This window comes from Rhyacophila brunnea, unplaced genomic scaffold, assembly GCF_057557595.1.
Source record: "Rhyacophila brunnea isolate RB1 unplaced genomic scaffold, BYU_Rbru_1.0 scaffold_20, whole genome shotgun sequence".
Classification (NCBI taxonomy): domain Eukaryota; kingdom Metazoa; phylum Arthropoda; class Insecta; order Trichoptera; family Rhyacophilidae; genus Rhyacophila; species Rhyacophila brunnea.
In genome coordinates this window covers 340503-361324 of record NW_028232860.1, presented here as the reverse complement: position 1 = coordinate 361324, position 20822 = coordinate 340503, and the positions used below count along the sequence as shown (strand labels likewise).

Here is a 20822-nt window from a genome sequence, read left to right as displayed (position 1 = left end):
ATCTATGGTATTCTGCATTTTTGGCAGCTGTCTTTATTGAATTTATAAAATTAGCAATAAAGAGGGACTGGAGTATAAAGTATGCAAAAAAATGTTTCAACATGTCTTTGGAATCACTGCAAACAAAGTAAAGATACTGGATTTATTGGTAATGATAATCGTGGAAAACACGATCCCATAAACAAGAATACAAACGAAAGGGAAGACGTTACTGCACACATAAAAAGCTTTCCTAAACATGAAAGCTATTATTCACGTTGTCGCACATCCAAAGAATACCTTTCTGGGCAGCAAAACATATCAAAAATGTTTGAAATGTATTGTGATATGCAAGCGGAAAAAAATATGATTCCTGTGTCATATAGTATGTATGCTTCAATTTTTAAAAACACCGGATATACATTTAAAGTACATACCTAGCAAAAACACATGAAAAACTTTTGATACATACAATATTTAATTAAAATGTGCTACAGATTTACAAATAAAACAAAAATTGGAAACCGACAAGTTTGCAAGTGGCAGATGAAGGCTATCAATTAAAAAAAAAACGATAATACCAAAGCTCTCCAATCTGAAGGTAAAATTGCTTTTTTAGCATTCGATCTGCAGCAGTGTTTGCCAACGCCTTCTCTTAACTCAAATATAGTGTACTATAAAAGGCAATTGTATACATATAATTTGACCGTAAAAAATTGCACATCGAACCAAACCTCATGTTATATGTGGCACGAGGGAATAGCTGCAAGGGGAGTCAACGAAATAGCGTTTTGTGTGATAAGTCTTCTGAATACCTTAAGTCCAACTGTTGAAAGTGTTATTGCATCCTCTGATTCTAGTCCGGGACAAAATAAAAATAACATAATAACTGCAGCTCTATCTTACTTTGTAAGTACATCACCAACTATTCAGGTCATGGATCATAAATATTTGCTCCCAGGCCATACGCGACTTGAATGTGACACTGACCATTGACGTATTGAAAAAGCCAAGAAAACTTACAATATATAAATTAATATTCCCCATGATTGGTATAAGTTTGTTATAACAGTAAGGGGCAAGAAATCTTTTATTGGTAAAGAGATGTCTCAGGTGAGATTTACAATTATTCAAGACTTCTTTCTAATTAACTGGTGAAGGGAAAATTAATACGGTTGGAGAAAATGTCGTTTGGAACAAAATTAGATGGTTCAGGTATGAGAAGGAGTTTGGTTTAATGAAATTTAAATATTCATTACATGAAGATGACCCATTTCTTCAACTTGATTTGCGCCGTACGACAAGAGGAAGAAGGAACATTGTTAACATTAAGCAATGCTATAACAGTCTTCTGCCAATAAATCAATTTAAGAAAGATGACCTTCCTGTTGATCGTCCATTTTTTATAAATTTAAATACCTGTTCATTTTTTTATATAAATACTATAAGTAATACTCATAAACAACTGTTTACCAATATTATTATTATCACTGTTAGTTTAATTTTAACATGTTTTCATTTAATTTCCATGCTCTAGTTTTAATTTCATAAGTTTTTCTATAATAAAACATCTATTATTGTAAATATATTTATATGCCAAAACCGCATATGTCATTAAATGCTCAATAACTCATGTAATAACTTAATTTTCCTTTTTTAATAAACATATTTTGAAAATATATTAGTTTTTACTAACTATTATTAATACTGTTAGTTTCATTTTATCATGTGTTCATTTAATTTCCAAGATCTTGTTTTAATTTCATAAGTTTTCTATAATAAAACATGTATTATTGTAAATGATATGTCAAAATGTTGAAAATATTTTTATGCCAAAACCTCATATGTCATTAAATGCTCAATAACTCATTGAATTACTTGATTTTCTTTTTTTATGAAATATATTTTTAAAATATACTAGTTTTTTTATAATAATAACATTAAACAATCCAATTTCCATCATATCCTGATTTGTGACACTTCTTTAAACCTTAAAAACCTTCTCCTGTAAAATGCGAAAAAATGACTTATATGCTTCTGCCATATAGGTATGGAGTTATTCTACAGTATAAATGTGTAAATACAAAAAATATTAAGTATATAGGTATACCATTAAATATATACCATTAAAGTATTACATTTGTCTTTAATGTATTTTCAGGTTGTGGATTCAGATGGATTGCCAGTGATATGCCAAATTAGTCCGGTTTTTGTTTCCGAGGCTACAGTCTCTCAGTCCAAATTCATGCTCAACTTCCTCGCCAATGTTCCTGGAATGGGATTGTCGTCGTATGTCATAACGGCCATCGAAGGAAATTCCATTATCAGGTTAGCAATTTTATACACAGTTTTTGATTCCATTCCTCTGTCTTGCATTGCGAACTTGACTCTAGATCTTCCTCTAGGATTTTTCTACCTCTTGAGTATGACTAGATGACTAGATATGTCTCTTCAAGCTTTGTGTCCTGCCCATTTCCATTTATAGTTTTTAACTATAATAAGTCACATACCTTGTTTTATTTCTGTATCAAATTATTTAGTTTTTGTCCTTGGGCATTATGCATTATGCCCAGCATGCAACTTTCCATACCATGCTGTGATACTCAGACTTCTCTTTTACTGAGGCCGATGTTTTGCATGCAAACACGTGGTTATCAATTTGATATGATGATATGGACCATGAACCCTAATGTTTCTTCTAATCATCTGAATGATCTGGTTAATATATTATAGAATGATGCAGACATATAAAGAAAAGTATGCCATGAATATTGATCGTAGTAAAAATGTGTCTGTCGTGCTATCCAAAGATTCAAATTTGTCCTCAGTCCAATATTTCAAGTTTATAAACATTTTACTACTATTATAATGATGATAAAATCTCTTCCCAGTGCGACAACATTCTCAAAGATCCGCATTCTCAACCACGATAGAGCTCTCACGTTGCACTCGGCCTTCCCTGACGCTGAAGTCACCCCGATAGAGTTAGCCGGAGAGTTCACCATGAGCCGAGCTGATGAAGGCGGCACCAACGCTGCATTCTCGAAAGGAGGACTATTGAAGGCAATGAAGATATCCGGAAAAGATACTATGCCCATTCATCTTGATTTCGTGAAGTATGTTTTCTTGATTTTTTTGAATAATATAAATATCCTCCAGTTCGAAACTTCATTCCAGCAATTAACACCCCAAAATTAAATAAAACCTTTTGGTTATGTCATCAATCTTCGGTTTCATAACACTGCTTAATAAGTTCATCTTCAATGTTCGATAGTTCATAGTTTGTCTTCGGGACATATATCATCAAACCTACTTTGTGACTTTCATTTATAAGTTCGTGCAACATATACTGGAAGTCCTGCGAGGTTTTTGCAAAGAAATCTTCAAAAGTTATTTACTGTGTAAATTGATCCAACTGCGAGTGAAAGCCTAGAGACTGAAGTACACTAACCTAGGAATTATAGTAAGATACCAACTACAGTCGAACTTGGTTATTACGGGGAAGATGGGACCGACTGAATTTGCTCGTTATAAGCGTTACTCGTTATATCAGAGAATAGGTATTTTTAATTGAGCGGTCACATAACACAAAAAGTCAAAAATAAAAATCAGAAAACCATCGTAAAAATCCCCGAAACAAGCATGGCATTCATCAAAGTTGTTTATTGTAATGAACGCTGGTAGGTACCTACGGACTTCACAAACCTTGGATTTTTCAACCATATGCGTGGTATGTGCATAGGTACTTAGACACTTGACTAGTGTCACTAGCATCCTGTCCGATCGGATTTTATTGCTTAGGGTCAACATGTTTTTGAACGATCGACACATTAACAGTATTTTAGCTCGGTATATCAGATAAGTTGCTCGTTATAACAGTGAATAAATGTATGGAGAAAATTATAAACCAAAATGTTAACGAATGTTTCCTCATTACATCTGAGATTTCGCTATGTCCGAGATCGTAATAACCGAGTTCGACTGTATATATTTTTTTTTGTTGTAGATACGGCACAAGACAAGCCAGTGACAGAAGCGGTGGGTATCTATTCCTCCCGGGATCCGACGGTGTGATTGTGAAGAACGATAACATGCATCCCGTCATCACCATAATTGAAGGGTCGGTGTTTTCGCGGATGCAAGTGTCCTTGCCTTACGTCCAACACACTGTAAGTAAATAATTCATATGAATCGATTGAATATCAATAATTATCATACTGTTAATAATTATTCTTGATGGAACCAACGACATGGTATTAGAAATAACAAACAACTTTTAAAGAAATGTTTAATTAAAAATTTATTTGTATTAACTTATATCATTTGTCATTTCTCTTATAATTGAATATTTATTTAGTATTAATATGAGAAAGTCGTATTTTTGCCATTTTATTTTGTCAAAACCTTTGCTACAGTCAATAAAGCACAGTACCTACTGCTGGTATATTAAATTCTCAACAGATGTGAAATTAAGTTGTCGAATAGGCTTTACGGTAGCGAATCATGGCTCCTTACGACTTAGGCTCAGAGCGACCGTATACTGAACTTCGATAAACAGATCTTTGCGACGGATACTGGGTGTGCGGATGACTTTAGGAGCAACGAGGAAATAAGAGAACCCACCAAGCAGCTTGTGGTGTCCATATGCTCCAACTAAGGAGCGGATACGGCTGAAGAAGAAAAAAGTGAAATTAAGTAAACATTTTTTTTCTTTCAGGTAACACTTTACGGTGGTCCAGGGGCGGATTCATTGGCATTAGAAGTGACAAACATTGTGGACGTTGCTAATTCCCACAATATTGAACTTGCAATGAGGTTATCCACAAGTATTAATAACAATGACAGGTTTTACACGGACTTAAATGGATTCCAGGTATGTGGGCTATTTTAACCTAACCTAACCTAATCAACAAACACACCCGTCCAAACTGAACCAAAATTGGAACGTTCATTTTGTACACACTTTCTTTCAAATCTGTTAAGAGCATACATAAGTGAAACGGCAAATAATTTTCAACAGGAGGTGGAACGAAATTTCGCAGTCGTCGCCAATCGGAGACTGACAGCGAGGTGTGAGCACGTCAATTTGTTTTGTGATGGCGTCGGAGGAATATATTCTTAAATCGTGATGACTAAAAAACGTTTCGCATCTACTTGAAAAAGAAAACATGTCAATGAATATACTATTATTATTACGAATATAATAATAAACATAATGTTAAAAGGACGCATGTTGAATTTTTATGACAAATTATATTTCATTCGGCTCGCGTCATTTGCACAATTCGCGCATCCGCCTAGTCACGATCTTTTTAGACCATGCCTCAACTGAAGTATAGCCTTAATGACCAGAGGTTGATACCTTACGTATGTACATCATAATATTCTACATAATATTTTTCCATTTTAGTATTACCATAACCAGCATCAACGTTTCCCCTAATTATTCTATTATGTGTGTAGATCATGGTTTCCCAAACTATGGGTCGAATATTGAGTGGGCCCTCGCCACTGTATACATGAATTAAAAAAATAGGAAGTGATAAATTTGATATTTCATTCAGCTATTTATAATTCCTAAAAATTGAAATAAACTTAAGTTACGGAAAATATTGTGATGTTATGTCAACAAAAGCAAGTGAAGAACTCATTGATTTATCAGAAGATACGTCACTGAAAAATAGTTTCAATCGTAAACAGTTAACGAAATTCTGGCTCTCAGTTGCCGATAATTATTCTTGCCTGTTCGATGAAGCTATGAAAGTCCTCCTCCTCTTTACTACCTCATATCTATGTGAGGTCGGATTTTCGGCTATGGTTAACATTAAAACTAAATACCGAAATAAATTGGATATATCAAACTCACTGCGATTAAAAGTAACTAAAGTTGAAGTTGATGCTAAAATTGTAATGAAGAAAAATAAGAAACAATAATACATCCATCCCATTGAAATAACTTTGTAAAAAAACCTTGCAGGTGTAGGTATTTAAGTAATATTTTTTTTTATTTAAGTTGTGTTTCTTATTTCAACAGTCTTTCATTCATATTGGTAACACTTATAAAAAATATTTTTTTTTATTTCAATTAGAACAAATAAGACAGCATTAAGTAGTTCCACGACTCGCCACTAGGGAATCTGAGCATTACCAATATTTATGCCCTCTTTTCTCTAAGACAGCTAAGAGGTGGGTCCCGAGATTGGAAATTTTTGTTAGATGGGTCGGAGCCCAGTCAACTTTGGGAACCACTGGTGTAGATCATAAGATCTGAGCAGTAATTTTTTTACAAAATAATTATGTTCGCAAATATTCACCTTTTTTTTTTTGCTTAGATAAATGGTTTCATCAATTTATTTGAATAGAATTGATAAACATTGCGCATACTATAATTGTTTAGGAAACACTGTATTTATCACTTTTACTATAATGCACTAAGAAAAAATGGCAACACTGATAGTTTCTCTCATTGACACAATATCGAAATAGTTGCAGTGAAAAGGGATAATGTGTATTTACATCTCTGCAAATTAAAATAGACAATTTGTCCTGTGAGAAATGAGTCATTGGTGCGAGTAATAAAATGTCAGTCATTGCTTAGTCTATTTAGGCAAACCGAAATCTGATGTTTATTAAATTATTTAAAATAATCAATCGGGGCTAATATTATGATGAGTGTAAAATTCGGCGTGTATGTACACTCTCATTTTCTATGGGCGGAATCGTAGAGGTTGTGGAATAAATCAGGTTAACGTTGAAGGGTACGTTGCCCAGTATACCCATACTAATAAGTCACTTTTTATTTAATTGAAAGTTACTCACGCCATCATAACAGTGAGTAACGTGTTGACCACAGAGGCTTTGGTGCATCTCTCCCATGAACATGAGGACATAACAGAATAATCAAATACTGTGATATCATTATTTAATCTTAATCTTTCAGATGATCAGAAGAAAGCGCTTCCCGAAGCTGCCTCTGCAAGCCAACTTCTATCCTCTTCCTACGGCCGCTTACATCGAAGATGACAGCACGAGATTAACACTCCTTACATCCACCTCCCTGGGAATGGCTGCTTTGGCAACCGGCCAAATGGAGGTACTATAAATTGATAAATTAATAATATCGTTTATTTAATTGTCATTTATTTATTTAATGATTCACAGGCAGTCAGAAGTTTTGAATAACGCTGACTCGGTGAGAAAGGAAAAAAATAAGTTGTTCATTACATATTATATTCTTTTGCATACAAAATTCACACTGTCAAATTACTTCTTGCGCAAGTAAGCACTTTTTCACCTCATTATATTAAAATGTTTTCTGACCAAAAGCCTGGAATACTTGTGTAAGCTTTTATTTTAACCGTGTTGGGTTGAATAAAAAGGCTAGAACGATCGAACAAATGTCTCACTCGGAATACTCACTCCAAATAGCTCACTCGATCTTTTCACTTCGAAAACTCACTCCACATTGTATCTTGCTAGAGAACTTAGTGCCTAGGACAATAATACCTACCTTTCTGTTTTATTGTACCATTGTATCACTATATCACTGCACTTCTGTCAAACTCGCAAATGAACATGCAATCTACATCATCCTCAGACTTCTCAGAGTTCATCTCCTCATCACACCCTCACCACATCGCCAAAAATGAAATTGTATTATTTCAATCTTCTTCTTATAATCGTGCCATTCCTTAATTTTAACAGGTTATGCAAGACAGGAGGTTAAACCAGGACGACAACCGTGGTATGGGGCAAGGAGTTATGGACAACCATCCCACGAGACACGTATTTAGGATATTGCTGGAAGTTAAAAACAACGCCAAATGTCGAGTAAGCCAAGCTCATAAATTTTATTTATCTGAGATATTTTAATTCAATATTCTGATACAATCATAGGTTTATGTCATATATAAAATTGTTTTTAAAAAGTACCTATTTCGACTTCAAAAATACCCACTCAGGGTGCCCTGGTTAGTAAAGCGGCCATCACAGATCCCACAAACTGGATGTTAGTTTTGTTCAATATTTGTTTGATTCGGTGCGAGGACTCAGCGAGTTGTGTGAATGGCTAACTACCATTCATCAAACTATGTAGTATAAGTACTACATATTATTATAATCATCATAATTTAAAGAAATAAGATATATAAGGCAGTTTACACCATTTTAAAAAAGTGTTTCCACATTTTTTTTTTTTTTTTGCAGAGTATTGTGGAGGACCATCCCTCGGGTCAGTTGTCATTGGGCGCTCACGTAAGCTCTCAGTCTCTTCTGAACCCTCTGGTGCCCTTGTTCTATTCGGGAGATGGAAATTTGGACAGGTATGTGGTCTAGTATTGCCGTGTCACTACGGAAGATATTAAATTTTGCTTCATCGAACCGTTAATGCAGTAATACCATGTGATGCTTGTTATTAAAAAACCAAACCAAAAACTGAATGCTTTAATCAATTAAGCCATTGACTCAAGTACTATCCTTGCAGATAGTAGTTACACAACATTAATAATTTTTTTCACTGCCAATACTTGATAAAGGGTCATGATAATATATGGACTTCTTCAATTGTGTTGAAATTATAAATTAATTGTGGAAAAAGTACAAAAACAAGATTATAGTACTTGGTAACATTAATAATTTTGATTCAGAGATAGAATCAGGATTTCTCCAAGTATTAATTGGACTGTCTTTGGAAACGTATTGGTCAACGCACTTGCCTGGCAAGTGAAAGACATCTGTTCAAATACCTCTCATCAAATTTTTATAATAGCTAAGCTTTTTATGTATCTTCAATGAAGAATACTGCATTGTCTATATTCAGTCTTGGATAAAATATAATTAAATGAAACAACATGTTTATTAATTGTTTTTATTTAACAGAGTCGGACCTGAAGAACCCCAAGGGACGAACCTTCACGGCGGCTTCAGTCCCATGTCCATGGAGGCAGGTGTTGACATAAATGTTGCGTCATATCGTGATGGAATAATCGCCACCGTAAGAATTAAAACCATTATTGATCTATATAATATATATATTTACTTATTTGTAATAAGTAATTAAATTTACTACCAGTTACAGAATGCATTCCTTCAAAATCCTTCGCCGTACGAATAAAGTAGGTTTCAGGAATCAATAACACCATAGTAAACGTTTTAAACTCTAATTGCTCTCCACATCTCATGATTTTCTCATTAAAAATTCCCATCTCCTTCACACAATTATACCAATTATCTCTAATGATAATTGAGTTGAACACACGTAACTTGAAAACACCTCAAGTATAATATTATACCCACTAGAAAAAATCATATTTGAAAAAATATGATGCTCGACGGGACTTGTAACCACCCATCCGCACCGGGTGCATTAGATTGTTTCTTCTTTTGCTGAGTCTTGACTCCTGTGTGAAATGAATTTCTATTTTGCAGCTACCCGGTGGTAAAACAAAGCGTGGCAGAGGTATCATTCTCCACCGGCAAAACTTAGATTTGTGTTTTAGTGATGAAGACCAAATGAAGACATTCACGCTGAGCGACGGACAGGTAACAAACCACCATTATATTTTACAAGGATTACAGTCTAATAATTTTTTTATAATACAAATGTCACTGTTTGTTCGTGCCTAATCCAGACCCAAAACATTTGTATTTAAATAATGTTATCCATCCGTGCTGGAATACAAAAAAACTTTTAACAAAATATATTCATACATATTCGTAAACTAATAGACATCGCTATGCCTAATACATAATAACGGACTAATAAATCAATTTGTCTCTTCTTCGAGCCATATGCCATATGCCATCTGTGACCTATTATGGTTTATAAAGGCTCGTAATTAAAAAAAATCTTTACAGGTTAAGATATAATATAATATTCATATCATGATATTAAGCAAAAAATTTGGTTTAAAAAGAATACATTTGAAAACAAAATCACATAACACGTCACAGTAGAACCGGCATGACATCAATCCTTGCATTAGCTTCCGGTTAGGCCTGATGTATGGCTGAAACTCCTCCAGGGAAGTCGTACATGTTGCAGGACTACACGGTGTGGTCTGTAGTCTGAATCGCACCACACTCGCAAAGTGGGGACTCTTCCGAGCCCCATTTCATGCCTCATAAGCGCTATAAGCGCTCATCTGAAATGCCCACACCGGATTCAGTTAACAGGTTGAGGTAAATGTTAAATAAACATTTGGTATCGAGCCTGTCAAACTGTGCGCATACATGTGTTCTTTTGTTGAATTAATGTAATTAATAACTAATATCATTTCTTAACAGGTTAAGATGACAGATCTTGTGCCGATATCTGAAATCGACGAGATGCACAACTCTTCGCTGTCTTTCCTTCATATTGGACCGGCCATAGACACCGTTGCGGCTCTCACTCTATGCCCAATGGAAATAAACTCCTATTTTATTTATCGGTAGATAGAATTACAACCTCCTTAGGCAATTTTATTCTTCAGATATAGTCATACCTATTTGTAATATGTATGATTTGAGATATTACGATGGTGTCAATTAATTTGTGATTTATTGGGTTAGTTAGAAATCTGTAAACTTTAATTTCAAGGATATTATTAAGCTCTCGAATTGTCATAGACAAACATTGACTTTGGCTGCTAAATGAAAATTATAAAATTCAATTTATGATAATTTTTATACTTTTTTAATTATAAATTTGTTTATTTAAATCAATCAAATTATCTACAAAAAAAAATCATATTTAAGTAATCAAATAGCCAGGCGGGCGATACGAAAAACTTTTTACCGTGAGTATGTAAATTTGGACATAGACAATTTGTCAAGTAATAAAATTATATAAAGTATACCCATGCGATGTGAAGGAAATGAATGAGGCTTATTTGTAAATAATTCTTACTGCTCTAGGTTTTATTTAAATTTTTACGATTACGATATGTCACAATTTAAAAATGATACCCCACCTATTGTAACCTTTGTCAATGACAAGCAGAACATAATTACGTTTATGTATAACCCATAGGTATGCTGTAGTCCTAATTTAAAAATGGTAATTCTAAAATTGTCTGTTTTTAATTAAGTATATTAAGCCGGTCAGAGATTACAGCATTCATCTGTACCGGCTTGACATCTTGACAATGTTTAAATACAGCATTGGCGAGCTGCAGTGTAACATTTGCACGAGCGTTATGTTACATATTATAATCACTTAGTTTGATATGCAATAATAGTATCTAGTCTACAATAAAATTAACTAACTACTCGCTGTCAAAGAAAGATATGTCTTGTATGAGAAAACAACTAAATTAAATCCCTGTGAAGTGTTGAATTGCTTTTATTAAATTAGGCCACAGCATAAATTGTCCCAAACTCTTTACAATATATATCTAGAAATTTCCATCGTTGCTTGTTATGTTTTTGGTTTACCGCCGTGTATTTTTTTTCCTTACTTCGATTGTTCTGAGCCTTTTGCAGATGCCATTCTCTTGACATAATATAGTACAATATACAGTTGGGTGTATGAATGCGAACACCACTTTAAGTGTGTCAAAAAGGGTTCGGTTTAGTTGTCAGCGGACGTTGCTCAGAACAAAGAAAGAGAAAGAACACACGGTGATAGTCCAATCACATAATACGGTTTTTTGAATACAGAAAACAATTACATTGCCGAGATGTTTCCTTGTCTGAAAACATTTATATCTTGAAGTGCTCTTGTACAGAGGCAATAAAATGCATGCAACTCGCAACTGGCAATATGTACATAGTTAACAACCGATCTACAATTATAAATAGAATCTAATTAAGTATAGTCTTGTTGAAGACTTTTTGCATAAATTATGAGTATTATTTGTCTTCCGTTATTTAAGAAATAAATACAAATCATTATTACAACGATTACTATTTAAAATGATATTTATAGCTTGTTTTACAAGTGTTGCCAACATGAAGCAATATATAAATGATAACTTTGTGTTCATTTATAAAATGTGTGGATAATTATATTGTCTGTTGCTTGTTGCTGGTAACTTTGGCGGGACAGTGATGCGGACACATAATTGACGAAACTTTAACTTGATTTGAACTTGGAAAAGCCAGCAGAACAGACGTAATTTAATCCGCACAGTCAAACATTTAAATTGGCTTAACATCACTGAACAAAATATGATAAGATAAAAAAAGCAGAGGTTTTGCCAAATGAGAAATTTTCTTATACTCGTGGACCATTAAGTCTGTTTTTATTTGGATTCTATAATTTTTTTGCGATGTTGAGTCCTAGTTATCTCTCCATCTTTTGGAAGGTCTCCCGGGACAGCCATGGGGTCTTCCGTGCAACACGACGTGTGGGATTTTGGTTTTGTCTCTCCTTTCCACGCATGTATTCCAGAATTTTCTTTGTTTTCTTCCCCATCTGATCTCATCCTCCATTTCTAAAATTTCTCGAATCAATGGCGATAATGCTTCAGTCGAAATCAACAAGCATGCGCCGTCGCCTCTATTATAATTGAGGTCTCTAGAAATATAAACGGCGAGTCATTAAAAATGTATTATTTCATTCTTATAGATATAATTTCTGAAAAAAAAAACTATAAAATGTTATAGATTATCAGTATTCAAACAGCATTTAAAAATACTTTTTCAGAAAAATTATACCTATAAGAAAGATTAAGACATTTTTAATGATATGTCAACATTTCATGAAAAAGGAAACTGCCATTGCTGTTTATAGGCCCCTCAATCGTATATGTGCTCAAACTAAATCAACAGTGTTGAGTCAACTTAGTTTGTGTATCAGTGCATTAAGTTACGTGTGTTTTGTGAATGTTGACTAAATTAATGAATAATAAAGATGTAAAGTTGCGTTGTGTTGAGTTTGTATGTGCGAGCCCGTTATGAGATTATTTGAATTTTAATGACTACTTTATATAAGAGACTCTGAAATTGTGTCATATACTCGGAAGCAAATCATAATTTATCTTAAAGTTATGTAAGTTGTGTACAATACATAATTTGTTATTGGATGATTTGTGATCACCAGAGAAAACTTTGTATTACTAATATAATAGCAATCATTACAACATATCAGATGTCTAAGATATCATGTTTTTTTTAATATTGTGCATTTTGCAATGCTGAAGTTGATAAATTGATTTTTGCAATTGGTGTTTTCATCGATAAATCTTTAATTTAAATAATATTATTTGTCTCTGGTACATTTTCATTTTGGAGCCCAATGCACAAAACCATATGGTAACTATAGATTAAAGCAGGAATTCTTAACTTTTTTGCGGTAGCGGACGCATTTGAGATTTGTGATAATAGTGGCGGGCGGACATCGCATATCTAAAAAAACAACATTTAAGTGTTCTGTTACATTTATTATATCGGTAGATCATACATTTATTTACAGCAATTTTAGTAATGTCTATGTCTGTATTGAAATGATTTAAAAAAATGTAGCCATCGGTTCGATAATGGAAAATTGCTGGAATCTGTTTTCGAATTACTCTTAAAGCGTCTGATGAGTAGTAATATGAACAATAAATAATTTTATTTTAAAAATATTTTTTCAGCCATTTTTTTCATCCTTGGAAAATGTATAAGAGAATTTTTCTAAAAAATATTTATCCAAATTGTATTTTAGCTTTGAAATCTTTTATAAAACTAATCATTTCTGCTAAGTATATCTTTATTTTTTCTCTGAAGTTCAATATTTATATATAGACAAATAAATATCAGTCAAAAACGCCAAGTCCATCAGCCAATGATGGTTATCTAATTGTTCGAATGTTTGGCCATTAGTGTATTGTTAGTCTCTTACAGAAGACAAAAAATCGACAAAGAGATTTACCCTTACTTAACCATCTTATATATCTGTATGCTTATGCTATGTCAGCTTGTGAGGAATTATCCTTTTCCACAAGCGCTTTAAATATTCTGTGTGATAAAGAATTAGTTCAAATTTGTTGATTATTTTCAGAACGACATTCATGACATGTTCAATGGATAATATTTGGCACATAATGCTTCTTGGTGAATAATACAATGATAATTCATAAAATACATACATGAAGAATTCACGATTATTCGAAAAATAACAAAAACTTCAATAAACAATTTAATCAAATTTTTTTTTTTCGTTGTTTGATACTTTGCCAGAGGCGCACGAAAATGGCTCCACGGGCTCTTGTGCGCACGCGGTTAAGAACCCCTGGATTAAAGAGTTTTGAACACATCGCCTTCTGTATCCATACAATAACGAACTGTCATTTTTAGGTAATTTTTACGGAAAAAACTAGGTCAAGTAGGCAGTGCACTTTACCACTGACAGATGTCAAAATAAAATCACGTGTCTATATAACAGTACATACACACAAATTCATTTAAAAATCCGTGTCCGTGGAATATTCATTGTTAGTATTACTAATTGTACTTCAGCCCAAAGAAATATGAAGATTGATATTTGAAGATCGATGAATGATTTCGTTCGGCGCTTGACACTAGTGTCCCATGTCAAAAAAATATCTTACGTGGCCTGTGAAATCACGTATAATGACTGATAACGGATACTTAAAAGTATTATAATTAAATATGAATTGTGTATTTATAGTTATTGTATTTATAAAGTGCAGTTGTCATATTATTTTCATCGTTTAACAATTATAAAATAATTTACCTAAATTAAGGAAAGGAGAAATTTTATATAATATGGTATTACCGAACGAAGCTATTTAAGATCTGGTGAACCATAGACAACTCGATCATAACTATGACAGGCTACGTTTAGTGTTTCTGCATAGTGTTTTGTGCTAAGGAAATTTTAGTTATGACGGATGGTTCTGCATTGCGCTCTTAAACAGTTGCACTTGTATTTTGTACAAATTCTGAGTCTTCTTATATAATAATTAGTCGTTGCCGTATTGTATAATAATGTACCTTAATTATTAAGCAGCTTTGTATGTTTTATTTATTGTATTTTAAATCTATCATTTTGGCTGTTATTGCAAGTGCAAAAATGAACTCTTTAGAATTATGAATTATTATAATAACCTTCATTTAACATTCCAATTATTTGGCATTGTTTTATTTATAGCACAGCAAAAATGGTGGACGTCGACACTGTTTCAAATTCAAATAAATTTATTTATTTACATAATGTATTATAGTGAGCTTTACAAATTACAATTCCAGTGTTCCCAACCATACTACAATAAATTATAGTATTGTTTGATTGTGTAATTTTGATTCCACTTAAAATGTACAATAGTTAGTTATACATAGTAGTATAATTTTAAATTATCAATATACTTAGTCAGCATTCAAAAAATGGCAACACTGGGTTGTTCTAATCTTTGAAGGAATAATTACGTCCCTATTGTATAGTTTAATGTTCTTTCCAGTCATTGTGTGAATTATTCTACATTTTCTAATGAAAACTATAAGAGCATACAGCAAAATTTTCGGTAAAGTAAAACCTCCTGATGTGCAATGCCTGTGCTCCATTGGCACACCAAGTCAGACAATTTACAGTCTTCGGACTTTTTTTTTACGTGGAGCACCCCAGATCTGCGGACTTTTAAATCCGCAGACCAGGCTCGTTGGATTTCAAACATGTTTGATATTTTACTCTCCGAGTTGCCAGAATTCATCCGTCAATCACTATGTAAATTCGATTTGACCTTAATACGCAATCAATCGTATCGCAAAAAATCGGTAATTTTATTGTTTTAAACATTTTTATTGATTAACTTGTTAATTTACACATTAGGAAATGAGAGATTTATCAGTTATTTTTTTTATTTGTATTTCTGAAATTCATAAAAGAAAACGTAAAATTTGTGTTTTGTTCACCGTAATATTATTTTATGCAAGTCTACATAAATTACACAAAATTTTAGGTTTATCGGGAGACATTACAATAATCGCAACTTTTGACAGCTCCGCTTTTTTATTCATTCGTTGATCAGTAGCAGAGCATAGACAAATCGGACGATTTATTGTCCTCGGACTTTTGGCTCGCCAATGGAGCGCCGGCATAAGGAAAAAAAATACAAGAATATGAACACTCATAGAAAAATGCTTCTGTCACATGTTCAAGCCACACACTTAGAAGCAAGAAATAGGCTATTAAAAAACGACAGCGTACTTTGTATAAAGGAATAAAATGCTACTAGATTGAGACTCATTCACTCATATTCTAAATCTAGAATATCAGTAATTTGTTATCTTCTCTTGTGGCACCTTATCACTATGAGAATATAGATCAGTGTGGCCAACCGTACTAATTTGTATAATCTATGTCCTGCGTTACCAGCTGTAGCAAAATAACAACTGCTAACTATAATTTTTTCAGATATTGTATATTTTTACATCTTTTTGAGATTTAGTTAAACACAAAATAGATGGCAAAACAAAGACTTGACGAAAATGTCAATTAAATCAATATTTTGTGATTCCCGCCATTATGTCAAGCTGGAAAGAACACTAATCTATCATCTATGTGGAGCTAACAATTAATTTTTTGTTTTATATTTTACACATTAATTAAATAACTTGAAAAGGCGCCTTGTTATTATTTTCCGACCATGTCCGATCCTGATAGGATCATATGGGCCTCCACAGAGTGGAGGTTTGTATTGACAGATTTTGTTTTTTTTACGAGAAATGGATGTCAGCCACTTGCTCAACCTATTAGGTCCATACCCTGACACACACAAATTGAAAAACTATATGTGTACTTGCCAGACCCAGGATTCGAACCTGGGACCCACGGCTTTATAGTCCAACGCTTATGCCGCGCGGCCACCGTGTGTGTAGTGTTGTTATATTTTATTCAAAATGAAGAATAATAATCGTTGGCAATGCCACACAAATAGTAGTTTAAAAAATGAATATGAATTTACTATATTGTGTAATGTGTAATGCTACAACGAATAGTATATTAATATATTTTGATTTCAATTACTGTATATTCCAACTGAATGTTTATTTCAATGTATCATGCAAGAATCCGCAGTAATTCTTTACACCATTTGTTCGTTAAAAATAATATTTTATGAACTCTGTGAAAAGAAAAATAAATATTTTTTACTTAATCAGGTTAGCAATTAATAATATTACACTTTGTTGAGAAAAATAACAAAGCACAATCAATAAAATCACAACAAAAATGTTTTATACGACTATCATTTAATTCACAATCCCATTTTGTTTTTTTTTGACCATGTCCGATCCTGATAGGATCATATGGGCCTCCACAGAGTGGAGGTTTGTAATGACAGATTTTGTTTTTTACGAGAAATGCATGTTAGCCACTCGCTCAACCTATTAGGTCCATACCCTGACACACACAAATTGAAAAACAATATGTGTACTTGCCAGACCCAGGATTCGAACCTGGGACCCACGGCTTTATAGTCCAACACTTAAACCGCGCGGCCACCGTGGGTGATCACAATCCCATTACCTCTTATTTATTTATTAGAAAAGAGTATTATGACATTACAGTTATTAGCCGCATACTGACTGAACGAGCAGACTCGCCCGAGGAAAACGCATGCGCCGCCTCGCTCAAGAATTGCTGCCGTCGATCCAAGCGTTGTCGGTTTTTATTAATGCTCAAAGATGGCCTCGGAGCGATTGCCACATGCACTCAGGACGATAATATTTTGGCACGCTCGCTCGCATTATAGATAAATAAAAATAGATAAAAAAGTCTCGCCGTGATATGTCGCGAGTGCATATGGACGGCTCAATGAGGTCGCATATACCTGCAATGCACACGAGTCAATTTGCGCCATCTGGACAAGCCAAACTAAATTGCTCTGACGGCTTGTGGCTCGACCTTGCTGAGCGTGGCAGCCTCGTGTAACGTTAATTTTGTCGAGAACTGCCTTGCACAACGATCATCACAATGCAAATGGCCGAGGCTGCTCGCTCAGTCAGTAAAAAGAGAAACTAAGTTTTTTATGTAAATATTAAAATGAAATAATAAAAAGAATGATGAATTTAACCTTCGCGACCCGAGAACTACAGGGTCCTAAGTTGACAACTGCAGCAAAAAAGTTATGGGCTGTTGAAGTTTTGAACGCTTGTATTTCGTTAATTGTGAATGTTTTCAATTGTTTTTTTGATTGAATATATCAATGATGGTACTGCTATGTTGTAACTATTAATTTTAAATACCATAAATTCAGTAAGAACTTTGTCCACCTGAAACTCAAACAAATCGCCTTTACTACAAGGTTCTAACTGAAATTTGTATGGAAATCCTGGTGATTCAGGACACATAGTTTCACTTTTCATCTTAAAATAAATAAAATTCTTGAAAGTTATCTAATATAATATTTTTTTCCGGAGAAAATGTATGGAAATTGTTGGGAAAATGGGAAATTCGGTAAAACTTGTTTAATACCATTTTAAAATGAAAATTATGTTGAAAATATAATTTAATAAAAATACAAAACTATTGTTGATGCAACAAGCCCAATGTTTATTGTTCAATTTCAACTGGCTTGTTGTCTTCATCTACATCAGATACATTTATTGTAATTGTATATACAAGATTGTTGTTACTAATGGCTGAGGCAATGTTGTGTAAAAATTCTTCTATTAAATTATTCGCCTCAGTTTTAGAATACACTTCAAGCCAGCAAGAGGCATATCTTTCAGATCCATCATAACATCAAAATGATATAATTAATATACTAAATCTCTATAGTGTGGGAATTCTCAGGTCTAGGGATTTTAGAATACAACATAACCATTTCTTCTCCTCATCTACTGAGATTTGAAACATCTCAAACATTTATATCACTTCCAGGAAGACTTTTAAACTTAAAACATTAAATCAATGAATGAAATAGCCTTAAAATACTCTCAATATTTAGACATTATTATTAACAAAAGGTTAAAGAATAAAGTATACAATGTTCGTTCGACATTCACATTATTAAAATAATCAATTATGTATGTATTGAAATTAACGGTTTGTGAATATGTAACTGTAACGTCGTTTGTAACGAAATTTAAAAAAATAACGATAATATAATTAAATCTTACTTACGTTTCATAATATTATAATTCATCTATTAGTGAGTTCACAATTTACAGTTGATATCAAATATCACGAAACATTTTTTTTGAGGTTATGTATCTCGAAGCTATAGTAGTTTATGTAAATACTGCTATTGCTGCTATTGCTGCTTTATTGCTAAATACACTGCATGAAGTCTTAATAATAAATTTAAAATACAAAACAACAAGATTTTACTCTTCATATTGCAATTTAAACCATTTTAACAACTTCAAATGTATTCACAGCCACGAAATATCAATACACATAGAACTTTGTAGAACGACGGATCTTTTTAGATTATGATAGAACCATGTAGTACCACAGATATTTTGTAAAGTGCACATAGAACTCGGTAGTATTGGGGTTTAATGAAAAAATATAAGAAATATTGACCCCATATTAATATAGTATGTAGATAATGTGACTTGGAAGACTGCCTCATTATTACTTTAGTTTGGCCAAAAATCGACACTTAGAACCTTGTAGTTCTCGGGTCGCGCCTTATTAACACTTAAACATTATATAGTTATAAATAAATAAATCAACCTTTATGGTGCCATCAAATAGATCAATCGCACGATATGCAGCATCATGAAAAATCACATCCGTCGTGCGATGGGGTATGAAGACCGCAGAGTTACGGATGATATTGATGGGAACATGAAAATTAATACACCAACAATTATTAAGGTATCAACAATACTAAATTACTAGGTACATTATTTTGTTCCGTCTTTACTGGAAGATCACAAGTGATCTTTAACCATTGATGCAGGGTTCGAAATGACCGGAGCGCCGTTCCAGTTCGTGAAATCAGTAAAGTTATCGCTCCGTCTCATAGAAAAAATAATTTGACCGTTTAAGCTAGATATGCCATATAATAAAAAATCTAACACTTATTTTCATACAACTTGATAAGTATGTTAATATATTGTAGAGCGCTCCGTTTCATAATTTTTTTCCATTTTGAGCGCTGCATTGATGTATTCAATTAAAATGAAATATCAATGGGTTAACTATATTAGATATTTTGGTACTTCGATTTTTAATATTATGGAGCTGGTGTCTAAGTTCAAATACTTGGGTGCCACGGTTGTCGACGATGGTGGTATTGCTAGTGAGCTTGGAATCCGCACGGGTATGGCGGGATGCATTCAGCCAACTCTTAACCTGGCCAAGATATTATAAGAGCCAACGGTGATAATTTTAGGTAACAATAATTACCTAGATACCACTAGGTAGCAGTGGCCGGTGGTCTTCAGAATAGCATTTTCTGGTAGTGCGCAATGGTTTACCTTCTATAAAGAGAAGATCTTCTTCTTTCACCCTGTCACTACCCAGCATTGGAGCATAGGGCAAGCACAAGTTCGCGCCACTTCCCTTGGTCCATCGCCAACTCTTGCGCCTCCCGCCATGTCAGACCTGCATCACGTAGGTCGCTTTTGTGGCACCGCTGCAGGGTGAGTGAGGGCCGGCCATGGCGACGGAATCCTTGAGGCTGTGCCATAAGGGTACGACGTGTCACACTTTTTGGCGGCATCAGGAGCACGTGTCCTTGCCACGTAAGGTCGTAAAGCGTCTTTTCATGATTACGTCAATCACCTAAAGCTACTGTGTTCTCTTACCGACTTCTCAGAAGGTAAATTAAATATGTCTTTGTTTATTTATACTATTTCTCAAAAAAGATTTGAACAGCAAGAATGATTTAATATCAATAAAGAAATATAAATGTCACAGTTTATGGCTTACGCTCTGAGCGAACAATGTTTTAGCGCGTTAG

The 20822-nt window shown here is 33.6% G+C and overlaps 1 protein-coding gene across 2 annotated transcripts in view; it reads left to right on the top strand.

Annotated features, from left to right (window-relative positions):
- alpha-Man-IIa (alpha-mannosidase 2) overlaps positions 1-10638 on the top strand; it is a 29408-nt gene extending 18770 nt beyond the window's left edge. For both annotated transcript variants that reach the window (XM_085948407.1, XM_085948406.1), the window contains exons 14-23: positions 2141-2307; positions 2871-3095; positions 3986-4148; positions 4697-4852; positions 6920-7072; positions 7684-7809; positions 8185-8300; positions 8857-8971; positions 9406-9519; positions 10264-10638. In XM_085948407.1, the coding sequence (XP_085804533.1) occupies positions 2141-2307; positions 2871-3095; positions 3986-4148; positions 4697-4852; positions 6920-7072; positions 7684-7809; positions 8185-8300; positions 8857-8971; positions 9406-9519; positions 10264-10413 (1485 nt within the window). In that variant the 3' untranslated portion in view covers positions 10414-10638. The remainder of the gene's footprint in view (positions 1-2140; positions 2308-2870; positions 3096-3985; positions 4149-4696; positions 4853-6919; positions 7073-7683; positions 7810-8184; positions 8301-8856; positions 8972-9405; positions 9520-10263) is intronic.
- The last annotated feature ends 10184 nt before the right edge of the window (positions 10639-20822 follow it).